This window comes from Crotalus tigris, unplaced genomic scaffold, assembly GCF_016545835.1.
Source record: "Crotalus tigris isolate CLP2741 ecotype Arizona unplaced genomic scaffold, ASM1654583v1 scf7180000024438.362428, whole genome shotgun sequence".
In the NCBI taxonomy this organism is placed as follows: Eukaryota; Metazoa; Chordata; class Lepidosauria; order Squamata; family Viperidae; genus Crotalus; species Crotalus tigris.
The window spans coordinates 36,640-52,961 of record NW_024100608.1 but is presented as its reverse complement, the minus strand read 5'-3'; the positions used below and the strand labels follow the sequence as shown (position 1 = coordinate 52,961).

The 16,322-nt window shown below is 38.0% G+C and overlaps 1 protein-coding gene across 1 annotated transcript; it reads left to right on the top strand.

Moving 5' to 3' along the window:
• The first annotated feature begins 7,944 nt into the window (after positions 1-7,944).
• On the top strand, positions 7,945-15,863 carry CUNH5orf51 (chromosome unknown C5orf51 homolog). Its single transcript, XM_039331837.1, has 6 exons — positions 7,945-8,102; positions 10,176-10,282; positions 11,609-11,755; positions 12,388-12,519; positions 14,943-15,057; positions 15,526-15,863. Exons 1-6 carry the CDS (start codon positions 8,009-8,011, stop codon positions 15,795-15,797), a joined length of 867 nt encoding a protein of 288 aa, XP_039187771.1. The 5' UTR covers positions 7,945-8,008; the 3' UTR covers positions 15,798-15,863.
• The last annotated feature ends 459 nt before the right edge of the window (positions 15,864-16,322 follow it).

The following is a 16,322-nucleotide window of genomic DNA, read 5'->3' as shown; positions in this document are numbered from 1 at the left end:
GCTTTGTTGCAATTTGCTGTTGCTAGTTCTACACAAAAGGGAAAATAGTTGAGGGGTCCTTGGTCAAGTTATTTCTTGTGGTGTTATCTAGTTGAGATAATGAAATTTCTGCAAGAAAACAAGCTCAGAGAGCACCAAGGATTTTTTATTTCAATCCCAAACTACAAATATTCTCCTTTATCAGAGAAAATAGTTGCTTAGAATCTATAATTAATCATTACATTCCAGAACTAAGCCCAAATACTTGAATTACCGGTACCTGCAATTTGGCAGAAACTCTACTTTGCCTTGGATTTCAGATGGTGCAAAATTTGTTTAATTTTATGTATTTAGAAACCATCCATCTCTCTTACAGAGAGACAAAATCCAGAGGGATTGATGTGAAACACAGTGATGTATGAAGTTGTGTGTGAAGTAAATATTGATGTTCTTTGCCTCATGCATTTCCCACTGACTCAGTGTGACCTTTCTAATGCCTTCCCTTTCTGCCTCTCCCAGCCCAAAACATGTCACTGCCTTTATTACATCCTCAACCCAATCTTTTCCTTTGTTCAGTACTGGCCTGTGCATCTGTTCCATGCCACAGTCTCACCAGAAAGGAACAGATTCCCAGCAAATCATATGTTACCAGCCTGCTTGCCCACAATCTGCTCTGCGCCTTCCCTTTTGTCCTCTGACTGCCAGCATCCTTTTTCCTGTTACCCCTTATCACCACTTCTCCCCAGAACACTCAAATGTCAGGCCAAAGAAAACAACTTCACTTTGGACAGGCGTTCCCAAACTCTTCAGTTCATTTTCCCCTTCATAAAGTTTTGGATTGTTCATCAACCCCCCATGCTACTTTAACTAATAGTACTAAGAATAATCATATTAACGTTGACTTTGGATAGTCTCACAAACCCTTTGGAGTCAATGTGAACCATTTTGAGGAACCCCAACTTAAGTCCATATCTGGGCAAGTCCAAACCGTACATCACCTGAAATCAGACGATTTGTATAATGTGGAAAACATGTGCAGAGAACATTTGACCTATCCTCTTATCAACTCATTTGGTTTGTTCCCACCAAAACACTAGACTTCTCCATACTAGACTTTTTATAACTTGGATTTTCTTGTTAAGGTTTTCCTTACTTACATCTATGGTACAACCATTACCCAGATTACCTTTTTTTACTGTAAAATCACCATATTATTTTGTATATTCCATCGCCAGCCCTTTTAAGTCATATATAACTGTATTGATGTTAAATCAAATTTTCCCTTAATCCAGGAATATACAAGATGTGTAAAATCTGTTGCATTTTGCTACTACTACAGTGGCAGTGAAATTCGGTCGCCAGAGGTGGATGGAATCAGAGCCATTTCAAGCTAATTACAGAATACTTAATCCTACTGGCTTTTTATTAGGGTAGAGTTGTCATATATGGGTATTGAAAATCCAAATAGCCATTAGATGGCAGCAAAAGCTTGTTTCTGTATTTCTTTTCTACCATCTAGTGGTCAGCTAGATTTGTGCAGCCCAGATCTAGTCCCAATAATTAATTTATGTTTGCTAGTCCCACTTGCTTGATATTTTCTTCTCTATAAAAATGAGCATTCCTCATCATGTTTTCTTCTACAAATAAATGTGTTAATCTGCTTGAACTTTAACATGGATACAACTTCATTATTTGTCACTTTAGTAAAATATTCACCATCAGTTGAGAATTTTGAATGTCAGATAAACTGTTAGTGAATCCAAAATTGTTGTTCCCTAAATATGATAAGTGGGGAACAAGCAAGAAGGTAGCAACAGGTAAGAGATACAGATTAGGAATTGTACATGGACGTGCATGAGAGGCGCTGTGTGGGTTGGGAAGGATTCCTGGATGTGCACAAAAATTGCTATATTCGTCAGATATGGTGGGGAGAGGAACATCGGGGATCAAGAAGAATGGATGTGGTGGGGCTGTGTGAGAGATGCCACCTGGGTTGGGAAGGGTACTTTAGGGGTCTGGGTAGGGAAGGATGCCAGGGGTGTACAGGTAGGGAAGTGCTACCTTGGAGTGCTTGGTAGTATATGAAAGTTAACTTGCAGATCAGGGAAATTTCATGAGGGAGCGGCATGGATTGGGGAAGATGCATGGAAATATGCAAGAGGTGCCACATGGGTCAAGCAAGGCATGCAGGGGTATGGCGTGGGTCAAGGAGAGTGGGGATAGCAGAAATTGGAGGAGGGGGTGGCATGAACTAGGAAAGTTACCACCCTCCTTCCCAGCAGACAGGGAGGGAGGAAGGGATTGCAAGAGTGGCTGGGAAATTATCATAGAACATTGAAAATAAAGATCACTTGAATCCAGCAGCCAGTAGCACTGAAGCAGCCACAACTTGCCAAAGTTTTACCAAATTTCATTCCCTTAGGAATCATGGGTTCCAGATTTTGGACACATTCTGTATGTTGGCCTATTTGAGGTACCTTGGTTGAAAATTGTTATATGATGCAGTATTTCACCCAGTTAAAGGTCATGATGATGAGGATGTCAACGCTGCTAACATCAGATGTTCTTGTTTTGACAGCAGCTGGAAATGCAGCCATTTTTCGCTATTGCTTTTAGAGTTAGTTGATGCAGGGAGGGGGAATGTGGATGAGAGTCTAGCTAGTCATAACAATAATAACTCAACCGTGGGAACCCAAGGTCATTGGACCCAGAGTTGATAGAGTTTTGGCGAGCTGGGGAGAAAGCCCCACTTCAAGCTAATTGGGGAATATGATTTATGACTGTTTATTGGAGGAGGGAATTGTGCTTTGTTACTCTGTATCCAGGGGAGGGGAATTTAGTTTTTTGTTTTGACTATGTAGTGCTGATACCTTGTTTCTCGAATAAAAGATTCTTTAAGATAAACAAAGCCTCTAAGTTCTTTTGGAGAGTTTCATCTGTCGGAACCATGACAGAGAGTTTTAGTAGTATATAGATGGATATCCCTCCATCCATGAATGAAGAACAGATCGAATTAATTAAAAATAATTACTGGAAGTCTTTGGGATGTAGTAAAAGTCAGAGAACATAAGCTTTTAAGTGAAAACAGAAGTTCCTATTACCTTTTCCTTGAACATACTATATGTTTGGAAAATATATTTTTAACACTTGCCACAATTAACTATCAAATATATTTATAACAACTCTTAATTTCAGACATTAATCGTTTATATTATTGTAATCAGTTCATAATTTCCATTACGTTTTACAATAAATGTATTAATTACAATACACTATACTTTCCTATAATATACTGTAGGAAAATGGAAGACAAATATTGTTAAAATAATTTTATTGCATTATTGAGTCTTCTATCTATTCCTTATTTTTTAAATTTTTCTTCCTGTTTTTAAAAAGAAGCCTCTGTGCATTAGAAAAAAAGGTTTATACTTTACACAAGAAGCATTGCACTTCTCTTTGGATCCTTGGTGCTATCAGAGAGCACCAAGGAGCCTGCGGTTCTGAACTGTTATTAATTAAAACAGCCCAATTTAAAAAAACTAATTCTTTGTTACATTTGAAAAGAATATAAAAAATAATGAAACCAAGCAAAGATAGTGAAATACAAATGGAAAAACAAAAAATGTGAAGTATTCTAGAATTAATATATACTATTCAAATACAACATTCGCAACTCATGTGATATTTTGTATCCATTTTTTATCAAAATCCACATCTGGCTATTTACCTTGGTGTTTGAGTCAGGTGAGTAGAAGAACTGTTTTATTTCATTTTGATATTGGTAAGTGGAATTATTTATCCTTAGGCACTCTGGGTTATTTTTGGTGGGTTTGAACATTTTAATACTGTAAGCTTCCCAGAGTCACTAAACGTACACACAAGTCCAACTTTTTAGAGATGTCCACAGATAACTGAAAAACTACAATGCTTATTAAATCTAGTGTAATTTTTAAAGCAGTGACATTTTTTTTTCAGGCTTGGGCAACTTTAACGGCAGCAGTGATGACAGAATTATGTCTGGCAACAGAGTGAAGAAAAAAAAATTCTTCTTTTTCTCTTTCTCTCTCTGTATTCTTAAGAACAGCCCAAAGTTAGCAGGAGGGAATGTTTTAAGTTCATCTGCTGGAAAAGTTTCACTCTTGCATTTACTGTATGTGTTGTAAATGGGTTTTGTCTATCTTTTTCCTGAAACATGATCAGCATTTTTCAAGTTACAAGTCCTAAAGTCCTCTCTAACATGTTACAAATGTACAGTTTAGAAATGAGACCTTTCATTCATGTTCTTTTACCAGAATCCAGCTTCTCTTTTATCCTCATCTGAGATTTTCTCGTTTTGTTCTGCCTATCTGTTTCTTTAACAACTACAGTATTAATGCCTTTTCAAACTCTGTCTGTAAGCTACCCCCCCCCCATTCTACTTCTCCTTTTCTTATCCTCTGTTCTCCATGCCTTTGTCTGCCTCTCCTGGGAGAGTCCACCCAGAAAGGGGAGGAAAAGATCTTGTTCTCATGTCTTTCAGCCCTGCATAGATGACGCAACAACCTTTTGGAAGCAGACCACACTGACCCAGATGCTGCCTCCATCCATTTGAGCCATTGGAATTCAGTTTTGAATCCAGCCATCCACTAAAAAGTCCAGATGCCTGTGAAAGCTGCAGAGGAAAGAAGGAGTCCTGGAGCCATTGGTCCCACTTGAAGCCTCAGAAGAAAACTAGGAAGACTAAGGGGGGAGGGTGGAAACTCACTGTAAGGTTTTCTTTCTTGCCTGATTTGTGTTGTAATTTAAGCAGTTGAATGTATTTATGGAATGATGGCATTTGGGACTAGTTGGCACAGCAAGTACTGAACACCTTGGACTTCTGTCTGGTGGGAGGGAAAATTTGTCCAGGATGGTTGTACTGCCTGTTTTGTAGAAGCAGCTGCACACACACATGCACACACACCATTCAGAATCACATTGAGTCTATCTCTTTCACCTACCTTCAGTAAAGCTCCAGCTTGATTCTTGCACTGTGTCATTAAAATTTTGTAGGAACAACTGGGGGCAATGTAAATATATATATACATTGCTTACTGATGTACACCGCTTAGAGAGTGCTTGCACTTAAAGGGGTATATAAGTCTCATAAATAAATAAATAAATAAATAAACCAGGCCCCCTCAATTGATTTGCAATTCATATGTCCAGACTAGGGAAGTAGCAGGAAAGAGATCTCCAAACCTAAGCCCTGAATATCTTGCACTGGTGGACTCAGATTGGGAGTCCTAGGGCTACTATGTGCAATTTAAGAAAATTTAATAGGCTGGCTTACTACTGGCTAACCTCAATTGGACATTACAAACCTGGATGCACTGAACTAAGAGCTAAGGCAGGAAACAACCCTCGAAAATGGGCAGCCAGTGGTTATGTACTGAGACAAACCATGCCTGTGAAGAATTTTGGGAGGAATGTGCAAACCTGACTGGAAGCTCAAAGTGACATCCAACATTTGAAAATGATTGGCACAGAATATTGGACACTATAAATTTATTTTCCATCTAACAGAACTTTTGCCCTGACTTTTAGACCTTTATGGGTTGGAAGCTCCCCTTTTGGGAGCCACTGCAGGGATCTTTTTCTGCTGCTTCTATTAGTGTCTTCTTCTTCTTTTTTGGCTTAACAGTTTAAAGCTTGTTTACCAAGTCTCCCTGACCAGATCATTCACTTATGGCCCAAAGGGGAGATTTATACTTAAGACCCTGACATTTGCTTAACTGCTGCACAAAAAATGTCATAAAACAAGCCCAGTCACGTGGCTGCCTCAACTTACATTCATAATGACTTACAGTCAGAAATCTTGTCCCAACTGCAGACATAAGTCGAGAATTACCTATATTATCCAGTAAAACAATTCTCCCAGTTTTTGAGAGACTGATAATTAATGAATATACTACTATATATCATGTTAAAAGTCACCAGCAAACAGACTCAAGCCACTCCTTGACTTTTTTGACATCCAAATAGGCCCATTTGCAGTCATCTTAGAACTTGATCTCCTCTTTGCCAATGCAAACTGAAGAGTTCTGTAACTGGAACAAAAAGAAATTGTTTAGCCTAACTATTGCTAGCTCGCTTTTGTAATCAGCGTCATGGACAAATTTCATGCAAGTGTGGGAAAACATGGACACGGATGGGATGTACTGAAGGAGGGAATAAGGAAGTGTACAGGAATTATTGATGTCTTCCTTATGATGTAATAATGGCTCTGTTGTCTGATTTTCACTGGCTAACAAAGTTTATAAAGCAATGCTACTAACTTTCTAAGGTGTGGCACTTCTGGATGTAACTTTGCCAGGACTCCAGATTGTTTGCCATCCAGCTGTTTTATTTGATCAGTTAAAGCACTATTTCCTCAAGAAGCCTCCGTTTAGTTGCCTGATTAGACTTTTAATGGTACCTCAAATTTGAGGAAGGGCCAGGGACCTTACAAAACCACTATAAGTTAAGCTAAGAGCTTGCAAAGGCTGAGGTAATGGTTTACACAGGGGTGTCAAACTACCAACCCATTGTCAGCATTGGAAATAACTGTGCCCACCCCATTGTCAGCAATGGAAAAAAAGTCACGATATGTTGCGACACGTCACATGATGTTGAGAGTTTGACATCCCTGGTTTATTAAAAGGGCAGGAAAATATATTTTCTCAAAGAATCTTAAAGAGGCAGAAAAACATTCCCAATTTTCTTAATAGCCCCAAGTCTCCCTCCCCCAAGCAGAAACCAGCTCTGTAGAAATGCAGATGTAAATAATCCAGGAAGGTTGGAGGCCCCCAGCTAGAAGCTTAGGAAGACAAAGACACCTAAAATCTACATACTCCACCCAAACTCTAAGACAGGAGATAATAGGATTAACCCACAGATGCCAAAGGGCACACCCAGACTCAGGTCAGAATACATGACACAAGAAATACAAAGCCTCAAACAGGAACAGGAAACAACTCCAAACAAAAGCCCCAGAGGGTATAAAAACCCACTCCCTACATGTGCTCTCTCTCTCGTCTTCCAACACTACAATGTACAATGAAGACTTTTCCTTCAACACTACAGTGTACTTCTGTGTTATTCTCAGCTGAGGTTAAATAACACAAAGAATAAATAACTGCCAAAGAATTGAAAACTCTCATCCAGTTATTTTATTAATTAAAAATGCTGATATAGCACTTGGTAAGCCAGTATAAGACCCTCTTTAACTGTTACACTGATTTTTGTGCTTTGTAATAAATAGTTCCTGGGAATCCTGAGACTTACTTGAACTCTCAACATCAAATTCTCTATTCAAAATGACCCCCAGCAATTCCCCTTTCTCCACTCCCACTGAAACAATTTTACATATTTTTTTCTAGAAGAATATTTAAGTGAACTGAGTGAAACAAATAGCCTTGAAGAAGCAGGCACTCTTGTTCCAATTCCAGTTGCACGTGCATACCTTGCAATTATTCAAAAATGTTATTTGATTGACCTCTGTGGAATTTGATTTAGGGGAAAAAAACCGGAAAAGTACCCACATTAAGAAGTATAAAAACATGTTTCATTTTTGTATTTTGCACAAATACATTATTGTGTAATTCTGATTTTAAAATAAGAAATAGAAATAATTTCAAAGGCAGTTTTCCCTTCTTTCTTCCATAAAGGAGGGGTAAGGTATCTCTATGTTTAGAGATTGCTGTGCATGAAGTTTCCAGACAATATATAGAACTGGTTTGCCCCACTGCCCTGTTTATGGATGCTTTTGACCTTTCCACATGATTTTTTTTCGCTTTACAAGAGCAAGGAGCAACACGGAAGGAATGGCACCTCTACTGGTTTCCTATCTCTAGCAATTAACGCCTCCCCATTAAAACAAAAACAAAACGCCGCGTCGCCAAACTTTAACAAGAGAAATCTTGGGCGCAAGCCTCCCACGTGACAGAGGGTGAGGTCACGTGGCTGCAGCTGTGATGATGAGTCACGTGATGTGTGTAACTGACGCTAAGCCCGGCCCGGGTTTTTCCTTATGGCCGAGGCTGCTTTTGCGGTTATCTTGCAGCGGCGGCTCGCCGAGTTAACGGAGAGGCTGAACCGTTGGCGAGAAGGCGGAGAGTTTGGCGGTAAGAAGTAATGACGCGACTCCTGGATCTGACCTGAGATGGTTCTCGCTGGCCATTTCCACGGCATGGCAGACCTTTCATTGGTCTCTTTTCCATTGGAGAGACTAGGCTGGATACGAAGGGTGGAGGAAGAGCATGTTTCCTTTCTTCACGACGTGCTCTTTTGAATGAGTTGGATTGGGACGCTCTTTATTTCTGGAGCAGCCAACTGCCGTGGTGTGATTAGAGAATTGAATCTTGCCTGATTCACACCAAAGTCACTTTTCCAGTGTTCTCTTTATTGTTATTGTTTACCTCTGGAAACCCCACACGCAAGATGGCCCATCTTGCAGTTTTCTCCTTTCAAAAGCCTGGTTCACATGTTTGGATATAAGCTTTCATATGTTTAACTGTAGTTTGTTATATGATTTGCAATGGCTTCGGCTTGTACAGCATTCTTAGCCATAGATCCGGTTTTGCAAACCACAAACTGAATACATTTGAATTGCAAAACAACAAATATTATAAAGCAATATGCACTGCAAGTATACACTATTGTGCGGTCTCGTAACTCTGACTTGACAGCCCTGCAGTTTGGCTGAGCAGCCACTGGGGGAGAAAACTCTGTATGAAGAAACTCCTGTTCTATTGCATTTACAAGGTTTTTTTTTCTCCCTTTTTAAGATGACATTTGTTTAGTCTACCCAGGCAGGGCCTTGAGTACTTCAGTCTCAAACACTTTATGATGGGTTTGTAAAACCAGGTCAAACATGTGTTGGAGTCTGTGGGCAAGATTTTTATACCCAGGAAATAGGGTGTATTTATAATCAAGTGAAAAGACACATGGGATCATAAAATTATAATTCTGAATTATAAAGAGACAATATTTTAAAGGACCCAGTTGCTATGATGTACCCACTAAATCTACTGGCTGAATGTCAAATCATAACTTCAACTACCGCTAGCTACTCCGACCAACTTTTTTAAGAAGCCTATCCACAGGTGCAGCATTGAAACTATTTTTATGTACCTACAGGTAATTCTTGCTTAACTATGGTAATTAGGACCAGAATTTCTGTGGCTAAGCATGTGGTCATAAAGTGAATGCAAATCATTAAACACTGATCTCAAATGACCACAACTTCTGACTTTCTCCAGCTTCTCACTTTGCTTAAGAGAAGCTGGCAGGGAAGTTGCAAATCATGATCACATGAATGCAGTAGCTAATGAGTAGTCATCACCCAAAGACCACCTCTACTTGCATCTTGTGTTTGGTAAATAGTTACTTAAAACCAGTATCCCCAAAGTCTTCATCCACCTCTTCATGAAATTTCAGATTGTTTATCAATCACTAAAATTTATTATATGAAAATACTTTAATAAATGAAAACTACTGCTTTTTAACTAATAATACTTTGAACAATAATCATAATGGTAATCTCATTGACCCTTGAGAATAGATAGTGACCTCCATGGGGAACGTTCCTTAAAACAATATTTAGAAAAATTACTCCATAATACCTTAGAACTTGTTTCCATTGTCTTATTTGTTGGCACCCTTAACTGTCTCCTAGAGTCTGTGGAAAGTCAGATTTCACTTCATACCATACTGGCATTGGTTCCAAATTGCTGGAAATCCTTTCTGGAATTGCAATTCCAGTTCCGTCCACCAATTTAACCTTGCTTGGTTCATACTAGTCATTTTTCCAGTGTTTTTTTTTATTGTTATTATTTATCTCTGGAAATCCCCACAAGCAGGATATGAAACCAGTAGTTTTTCCTAGTTATAGTTCCCCAGTAATAATATCCAGGGATTTATGCACTCTTCATTCTTTCAGTCAATATATAACTGTTGTGACTAGTAACTTACTGACTGCAGGCTACAGCTCACTTTGTAAGCCCCAGTATTTTATAGTAGAAGTTTTTTGTAAGTAGCTATATGTTGAGCTTGTATTCTCTGACCTTCATATAATTTCAGATCATATGGATATTTTGCTATCACATTTTGCTCTTTAAAAATAGCATTGCTAAACTTTGATTGCATAGATAATTTTGCTCTGTTTTACTGGGATATGAAATGTCTTCTGTCGACAGATGCTTTCTTAATTCAGGCCTCTGCTACCCTGGAAAATCTAGCAGAACTTTCAGAAGAATCCAGGGACAACTACACATATTCTAGACTTATACAACTTTATACACAGGTATTATGAATTAAAGAATTTTCATTATGCTTGTAAATATGGTTCATTGAAACCAAAATATACTAAGCTTACTTAATAACGGAAGTTAGGGAGACATTCAAAACAAAATATGAAAGGATTTTGAACCAATTGATTAAATTCTCTTACCAGTTGTTTTTGAAATAGAATAGAGCTAAAATTGATGACACTAGGAATAAAAAAAGGTTTGTATGCTTAAATATATGATTAACCCAGACCAACTGGTCTATTCTTTGGACTAGTTATTAAAACATTAAAAGTCAACTGAATGAATTCAGATTGTAAATACACTCTGAAATCTTCATTTGATTAAAGCTGTTTTCAGTGCATTTTTTTCATTTTTGGCTAGAACTATATATAGGATATATTTTGCAATTAACATATTGTTCTAAACAGGTTATTAAAACTGATAAGAGCTTGTAGCAGTTTAAAAACCTGCATAAGTGCTATGCCATCTATCTGGGGATTTCTGGGTGTTGAAGTTTACATGTCTGCAAGTTGCCCAGTTTATGAAACACTGGAACAGTCTGAGGCTCAGGGCCACATAGGGCCCTACTGTTCCCAAAAGTTCTTAAAAGTTGTAAGTTAAAGATTTAGGGCAGATATGTCATACTTGCAATGTCACGTGACGTAGCGCGACTTATAGCTTTTTCCCCATTATCAACAATGGGATGGGTGCAGTTTCCTTATGACGCATCCGGCCTGTGGGCCAGCAGTTTGACACCCCTGATTTAGTGGAATAATTAGTAGATCCATAATTAGGACATTATCATACTAGACATTGTTAATAAAAAAAGCAATTCTGTTTTTCCCCACCCATTTGTTGCCATGCATTGCCTAGTATAGCACTCAAGAAGCCAAATACCATGCCAGCGCAAAAAGTTGCTCAGTCTATGGTTAGTTCTTTTTCTGCTCTTAGATTTGCTACAGTGTCTTCTCCATGACTGTTCCAGATGCTCTCAGTGCAATGATTTGATTGGAGCACAGGATTATGGCCAATGGGCTGTTCTGTTTGGAGAACTGTGGTTTTTCCTTATGATCTGCAAAAAAAAAAAAAAATTCTAGTTGCAAAGCTGTGAACCCTACAGTAAATCGAATTCAGTTCAAACTGATAGCCCAATGTTGCACAGTTTTTTAAATAGCTGTCTTACTAATAAGGGAGAGTGCCCCCATTGAAATGCGAAGAAAAATTAACTTAAAATCCACCTTTTATTTAATGCAGCCATATTTCTTGGCCAATCAACTGTAGTTAGGAAGGTCTAAGCAGGCTGCATCTAACAAAACCTAAACTCTTCCATCTCTTTAAAGGCACTATTAGATATCACGTATTTTGAAGAAAACCAACTTGTTGATGAAGAGTTTCCAGAAGAATCATCTCTGCAGAAAGTTGAGGAACTAATTGGTGCACTTTCTGAGCCAGAGAACCTGGTCAATGAAAGTGGCATTTCCCAAGAAGTGAGTATTAAGCCAGACATAATCATTCAGATAGACGTTTTGTTCAAGAATATGATCAACATTAATGATCAACATTGAATAAAGCCCTTCCATTATCAAATAACCAATCTTTCATTCCTGCACTCTTTATTGTATATTTTGCAGCATTCATATCCAGCAGTATGTTTCTCTTGTCAGATCAGTATAAACTAGCTTAACATCCGATGGGCTTTTGTGTGCCATTTAACTTCTTTTTAACTTTTATCAAGTAAAAAACCCATGTTTTTAACAGTTGGAATTAGTGTTGTAATACCTGTGAGCACTATATGCCTTTTACCTTATGCCCTGTTGACTTACAAATAATAACAGTTTTTAAAGTGAAAGATAATGAAAAATGAGAATAGCTTTTTCAAGGTATTATGAGGCTGGCTTTATAGAACTTTTAAAGATTTAGATTTCTAATACTAACTTTTCAATATATATTTTAATATTTTGACCACATAATGCTAGCTGAAATTGTACAATAATATCTGATATTTAGAAAGGATGCTGATCCCTATTAGGAATTTGCTCTAGCTACATGTTTGAAGCATCTGTCTTCCTCTCTTTTATATGAAGCTCAAGCTTTTTCACTGATGGGCATCTTTTCCTAGGCGCTTGAAGTGCTTGGAGTTGAGTTGCTGGAATGCCTTTATTGGAGAAGAGGAGCTTTGATCTACATGTTTTGCCACACAGTTAAAGGAAGAAAGGAATGGTTGAGGAAGGAGACTGACTTACTTAAAAAGGTACATTTTCCCATTCCATCACAATAAAAGTATTGGCCGCGCCTGCAAGAATGATATCTATTTTTCAAAATAAGTTCCAGGGCCAATTACATGGACTGGCACCAACTGAAATTTGGGCTATGAGAAATGGACAATTCTTTAAATGTTTTTCCAGTACAAATAAAAGGCAGTGAACCAAAATTTGTAGCTTAGCATAGATTGAATGTCCCCTCCCCTTACACCAGTGTTTCTCAACCTTGGCTACTTTAAGATGGGTGGGCTTGAACTCCTGGAATTCCCTATGCAAAATGAGAACACTGCTTTGTAGTGTGGACCTGATCATGACTGAAGAAAAAATACTCTGTGTTTTGATATATGGATTTCAACTCCCAGACTTCTCTAGCCAGCATTTTCTCATTGCAGAGAATTCTGGAAATTGAAAGTTCACACACCTGGAGGATGCTCAGGTCGAGGAAAGTACGATAGTTTTTGAAGACAGGACCCAGTGTTCTCCCTCAGTAGAAACCAAGTGACAAAATTAGTGGACCAGAGGAATGCTGTGGATATAATTTACTTGGACTTCAGTAAGGCATTTGACAAAGTAGATTACAACCTACTACTTGATAAGATAGAAAAATGCAGGTTAGACAGCATCACCACCAGATGGATTCGTAGCTGGCTGACCAGCCGTACTCAGTGTGTGGTCCTCAATGGAACCGCATCTACATGGAGGGAAGCCTGTAGTGGGGTGCCCCAGGGCTCTTCTGGGCCCAGTGCTCTTCAACATCTTCATCAACGATCTGGACGAGGGGATAGATGGGGAACTCATCAAATTTGCAAATGACACCAAGCTGGCAGGAATAGCCAACACTCCAGAAGACAGGCTTAGGATACAGGAGGATCTGGATAGACTTGAACACTGGGCGCTATCTAACAAAATGAAATTCAATGGTGAAAAAAGTAAGGTTCTACATTTAGGCAAGAAAAACCAAAAGTACAGGTATAGTATAGGGGGCACCTTGCTCAATAGTAGTAACTGTGAGAGGGATCTCGGAGTCCTAGTGGACAATCACTTAAATATGAGCCAGCCGTGTGCTGCAGCTGCCAAAAAAGCCAACACAGTGCTAGGCTGCATTAACAGAGGGATAGAATCAAGATCACATGAAGTATTAATACCATTTTACAATGCCTTGGTAAGGCCACACTTGGAATACTGCATCCAGTTTTGGTCACCACGATGTAAAAAAGATGTTGAGACTCTAGAAAGAGTACAGAGAAGAGCAACAAGGATGATTAGGAGACTGGAGGCTAAAACATATAAGGAACGGTTGCTGGAATTGGGTATGTCTAGTTTAACAAAGAGAAGGACTAGGAGTGACATGATAGCAGCTTTCCAATATCTCAGGGGCTGCCACAAAGAAAAGGGAGTCAAGCTATTTTCCAAAGTGCCTGAAGTCAGGACAAGAAGCAACGGGTGGAAACTAACCAAAGAGAGAAGCAACCTAGAACTAAGGAGAAACTTCCTGACAGTTAGAACAATTAGCCAATGGAACAACCTGCCTCCAGAAGCGGTGAATGCTCCAACACTGGAAGTTTTTAAGAAGAGACTGGACAGCCATTTTTCTGAAATGGTATAGGGTTTTCTGCCTGAGTAGGGGGTTGGACTAGATGACCTCCAAGGTCCCTTCCAACTTTATCATTATAATTAAACTGCTTCCTGTATTTTTTTTTTCCCTAGAGCATGGGTGTCAAACTTGCCGTATCATGTGATGTATCATGACTTTTTTTGCAGTGCCAGAGTTGGGGTGGGCGCGGCCTCAACATGATGTCTGCAGGCCGGCAGTTTAACATCCCTTTTCTAAAGTAAACAAAGATGATGTGTTTTGGTGTGAACTTTTAAGTTCTTTATAGAAGAATTTAGCCTGATTTTTAATAAAAGTAGAGTACCAGAAAATATCAAATTAAGTCATATAAAATTACAAAAGCTAAAATCATATTTATTATTTTATTTATTAGATTTTTATCCCATCTATTACAAGTAACTCAAGATGGCAAACTTATAACAATGATATCAGTAGTTTAAGTTCTACCTCAAGCCTGAGCAAACAAGTTCTTAATGCTAAAACCTAGCAAGATTTGATATCAGCTGTAAATAGCAGAGAAAACATTTCATGTGCAGGATGCCTGTATCAAAAAAACAAAACAAAACCCCAACCTCTTGTAAGACACAAATATTTGTCCTTGGCTCAGTTATGTATTGATAGTATCCATCAGTACATTCCTCTTATTCACACAGATTTATTTTGAGTCTGCTGATAAATAGAAAGTAAATAATATAACTTTTATAGCATGGAAATTGGTTCATGTAATTCATGAAGATTGTTTTGTTGTGGAAACTATATATTGAAAAGGCTATCTTAAATGCCATTTATTTTTCACTTCAGTTTCTTAAGGAAGGAATCCATTACTTGATAAAGATGCTAGATTTTAGAAGTTATGATAACCCAAATGAAGAATTTGTAGTTCAAGATACTGGCACAGCTATATTGGTCAATGAAGGTAAGTGTTCTATATTAATGCTTCTTAGTAGAAATAATTCTCAGCTGCACATTGAAATAAAGGCACTTTTTAGAGAAATCCACTAAATCTTGCAAGTTGGAAGTATTTATTTGCACATTCTCAGATCCTTCAGCTCGTGTATATCATCCTTGTAAAATAAACAAACCTGGAACTAGGGAGTTTTGTAATAATTATTGTTTAATATAATTATTATTTCATGCATGCCCTTTCTTATTCAGGATCATGTAATGATCCTGTTTCCAATTGCTGTCATAAATCAAGGACTATCTGTAGAATTAATACATCTTTCAGTCTCTTACATGTCACCCCTACAATCATTATAATAATATAATGGAGGCTTTAGCTTTTCAGATAGTGGAAAGGGAGAGTGAGTAGCTCTAACCAGACTTAGGGTTCGCCTGATGCAAATGACACTTTCCAAATGTTGTTTTCTTTCCCCTCTGGCAGGTATTTTTAGTGATACTCATCTGTTGGCAATGATGTACTGTGGAGAAATGTGTTACTGGGGGCTGAAATACTGTGGAGATCAGGGCACAGAATCAGAACTGCATAGAGAATTGCCGGGCAGTTCAGAAAACATCATCACGGACTTTCAGGAAATTGGAGAGAAAATGTTAACAAAATACATTGCAGTGTGTGAAGGACCTTTAAGATCACATGGTTGGGATACAAAGAATGCAAAGCGCATATTGGATTATTTTAAACAATTGTCATCCTAACTGACATAATCAGATGGTGTATGTACTGAAAACAAGTATTAAAGTGAAGAAAATTATATAATTATATAATTTTTTTTGTTTTATGGTTGAAGCATGGGTGCGTATCTTTTTAAAAAGAGCTAACAATAATGTGCATTTCTTGATTTCAATTATACAGAAATTTGTTGGTACTATAATACAAATTACTTTGGGATTATTTCAGAAGAGTTAGATGCTAGAGATTGATTTTAAGTCAGAGACACCTATGAATTGTACATGGCCCCTTCAAGGAAAAACTGCCAAATACTTGTATTGCAAGTTTCTGTCTAATTTGGGGAGTAAAAAGTTTGCTTAAAGCACTGATAGAATTCACTTTTTTGAGGAAAGAAATGAATGTCAGAAAATGGGGAGCTGAAAATGTAGTCATTAAGTAAACTTGGTCTCATTAAGCAAATCAATTGTCCCCCGTTTTTTTGCCAGAAACTGGAAATAAATTCAGAAACTGGCAAAAATATTACAACCATAGTCATGTTATCATGGAATGCT

What these genes read in the sequence shown, in the direction of transcription:
- CUNH5orf51 (XM_039331837.1), top strand. Translation starts at nt 8,009, where the DNA reads ATGGCCGAGGCTGCTTTTGCGGTTATCTTGCAGCGGCGGCTCGCCGAG. An exon ending in AGACTGACTTACTTAAAAAG is followed by an intron (nt 12,520 to 14,942) that starts GTACATTTTCCC and finishes TTTTCACTTCAG; the next exon opens with TTTCTTAAGGAAGGAATCCA. An exon ending in AGCTATATTGGTCAATGAAG is followed by an intron (nt 15,058 to 15,525) that starts GTAAGTGTTCTA and finishes CCCCTCTGGCAG; the next exon opens with GTATTTTTAGTGATACTCAT.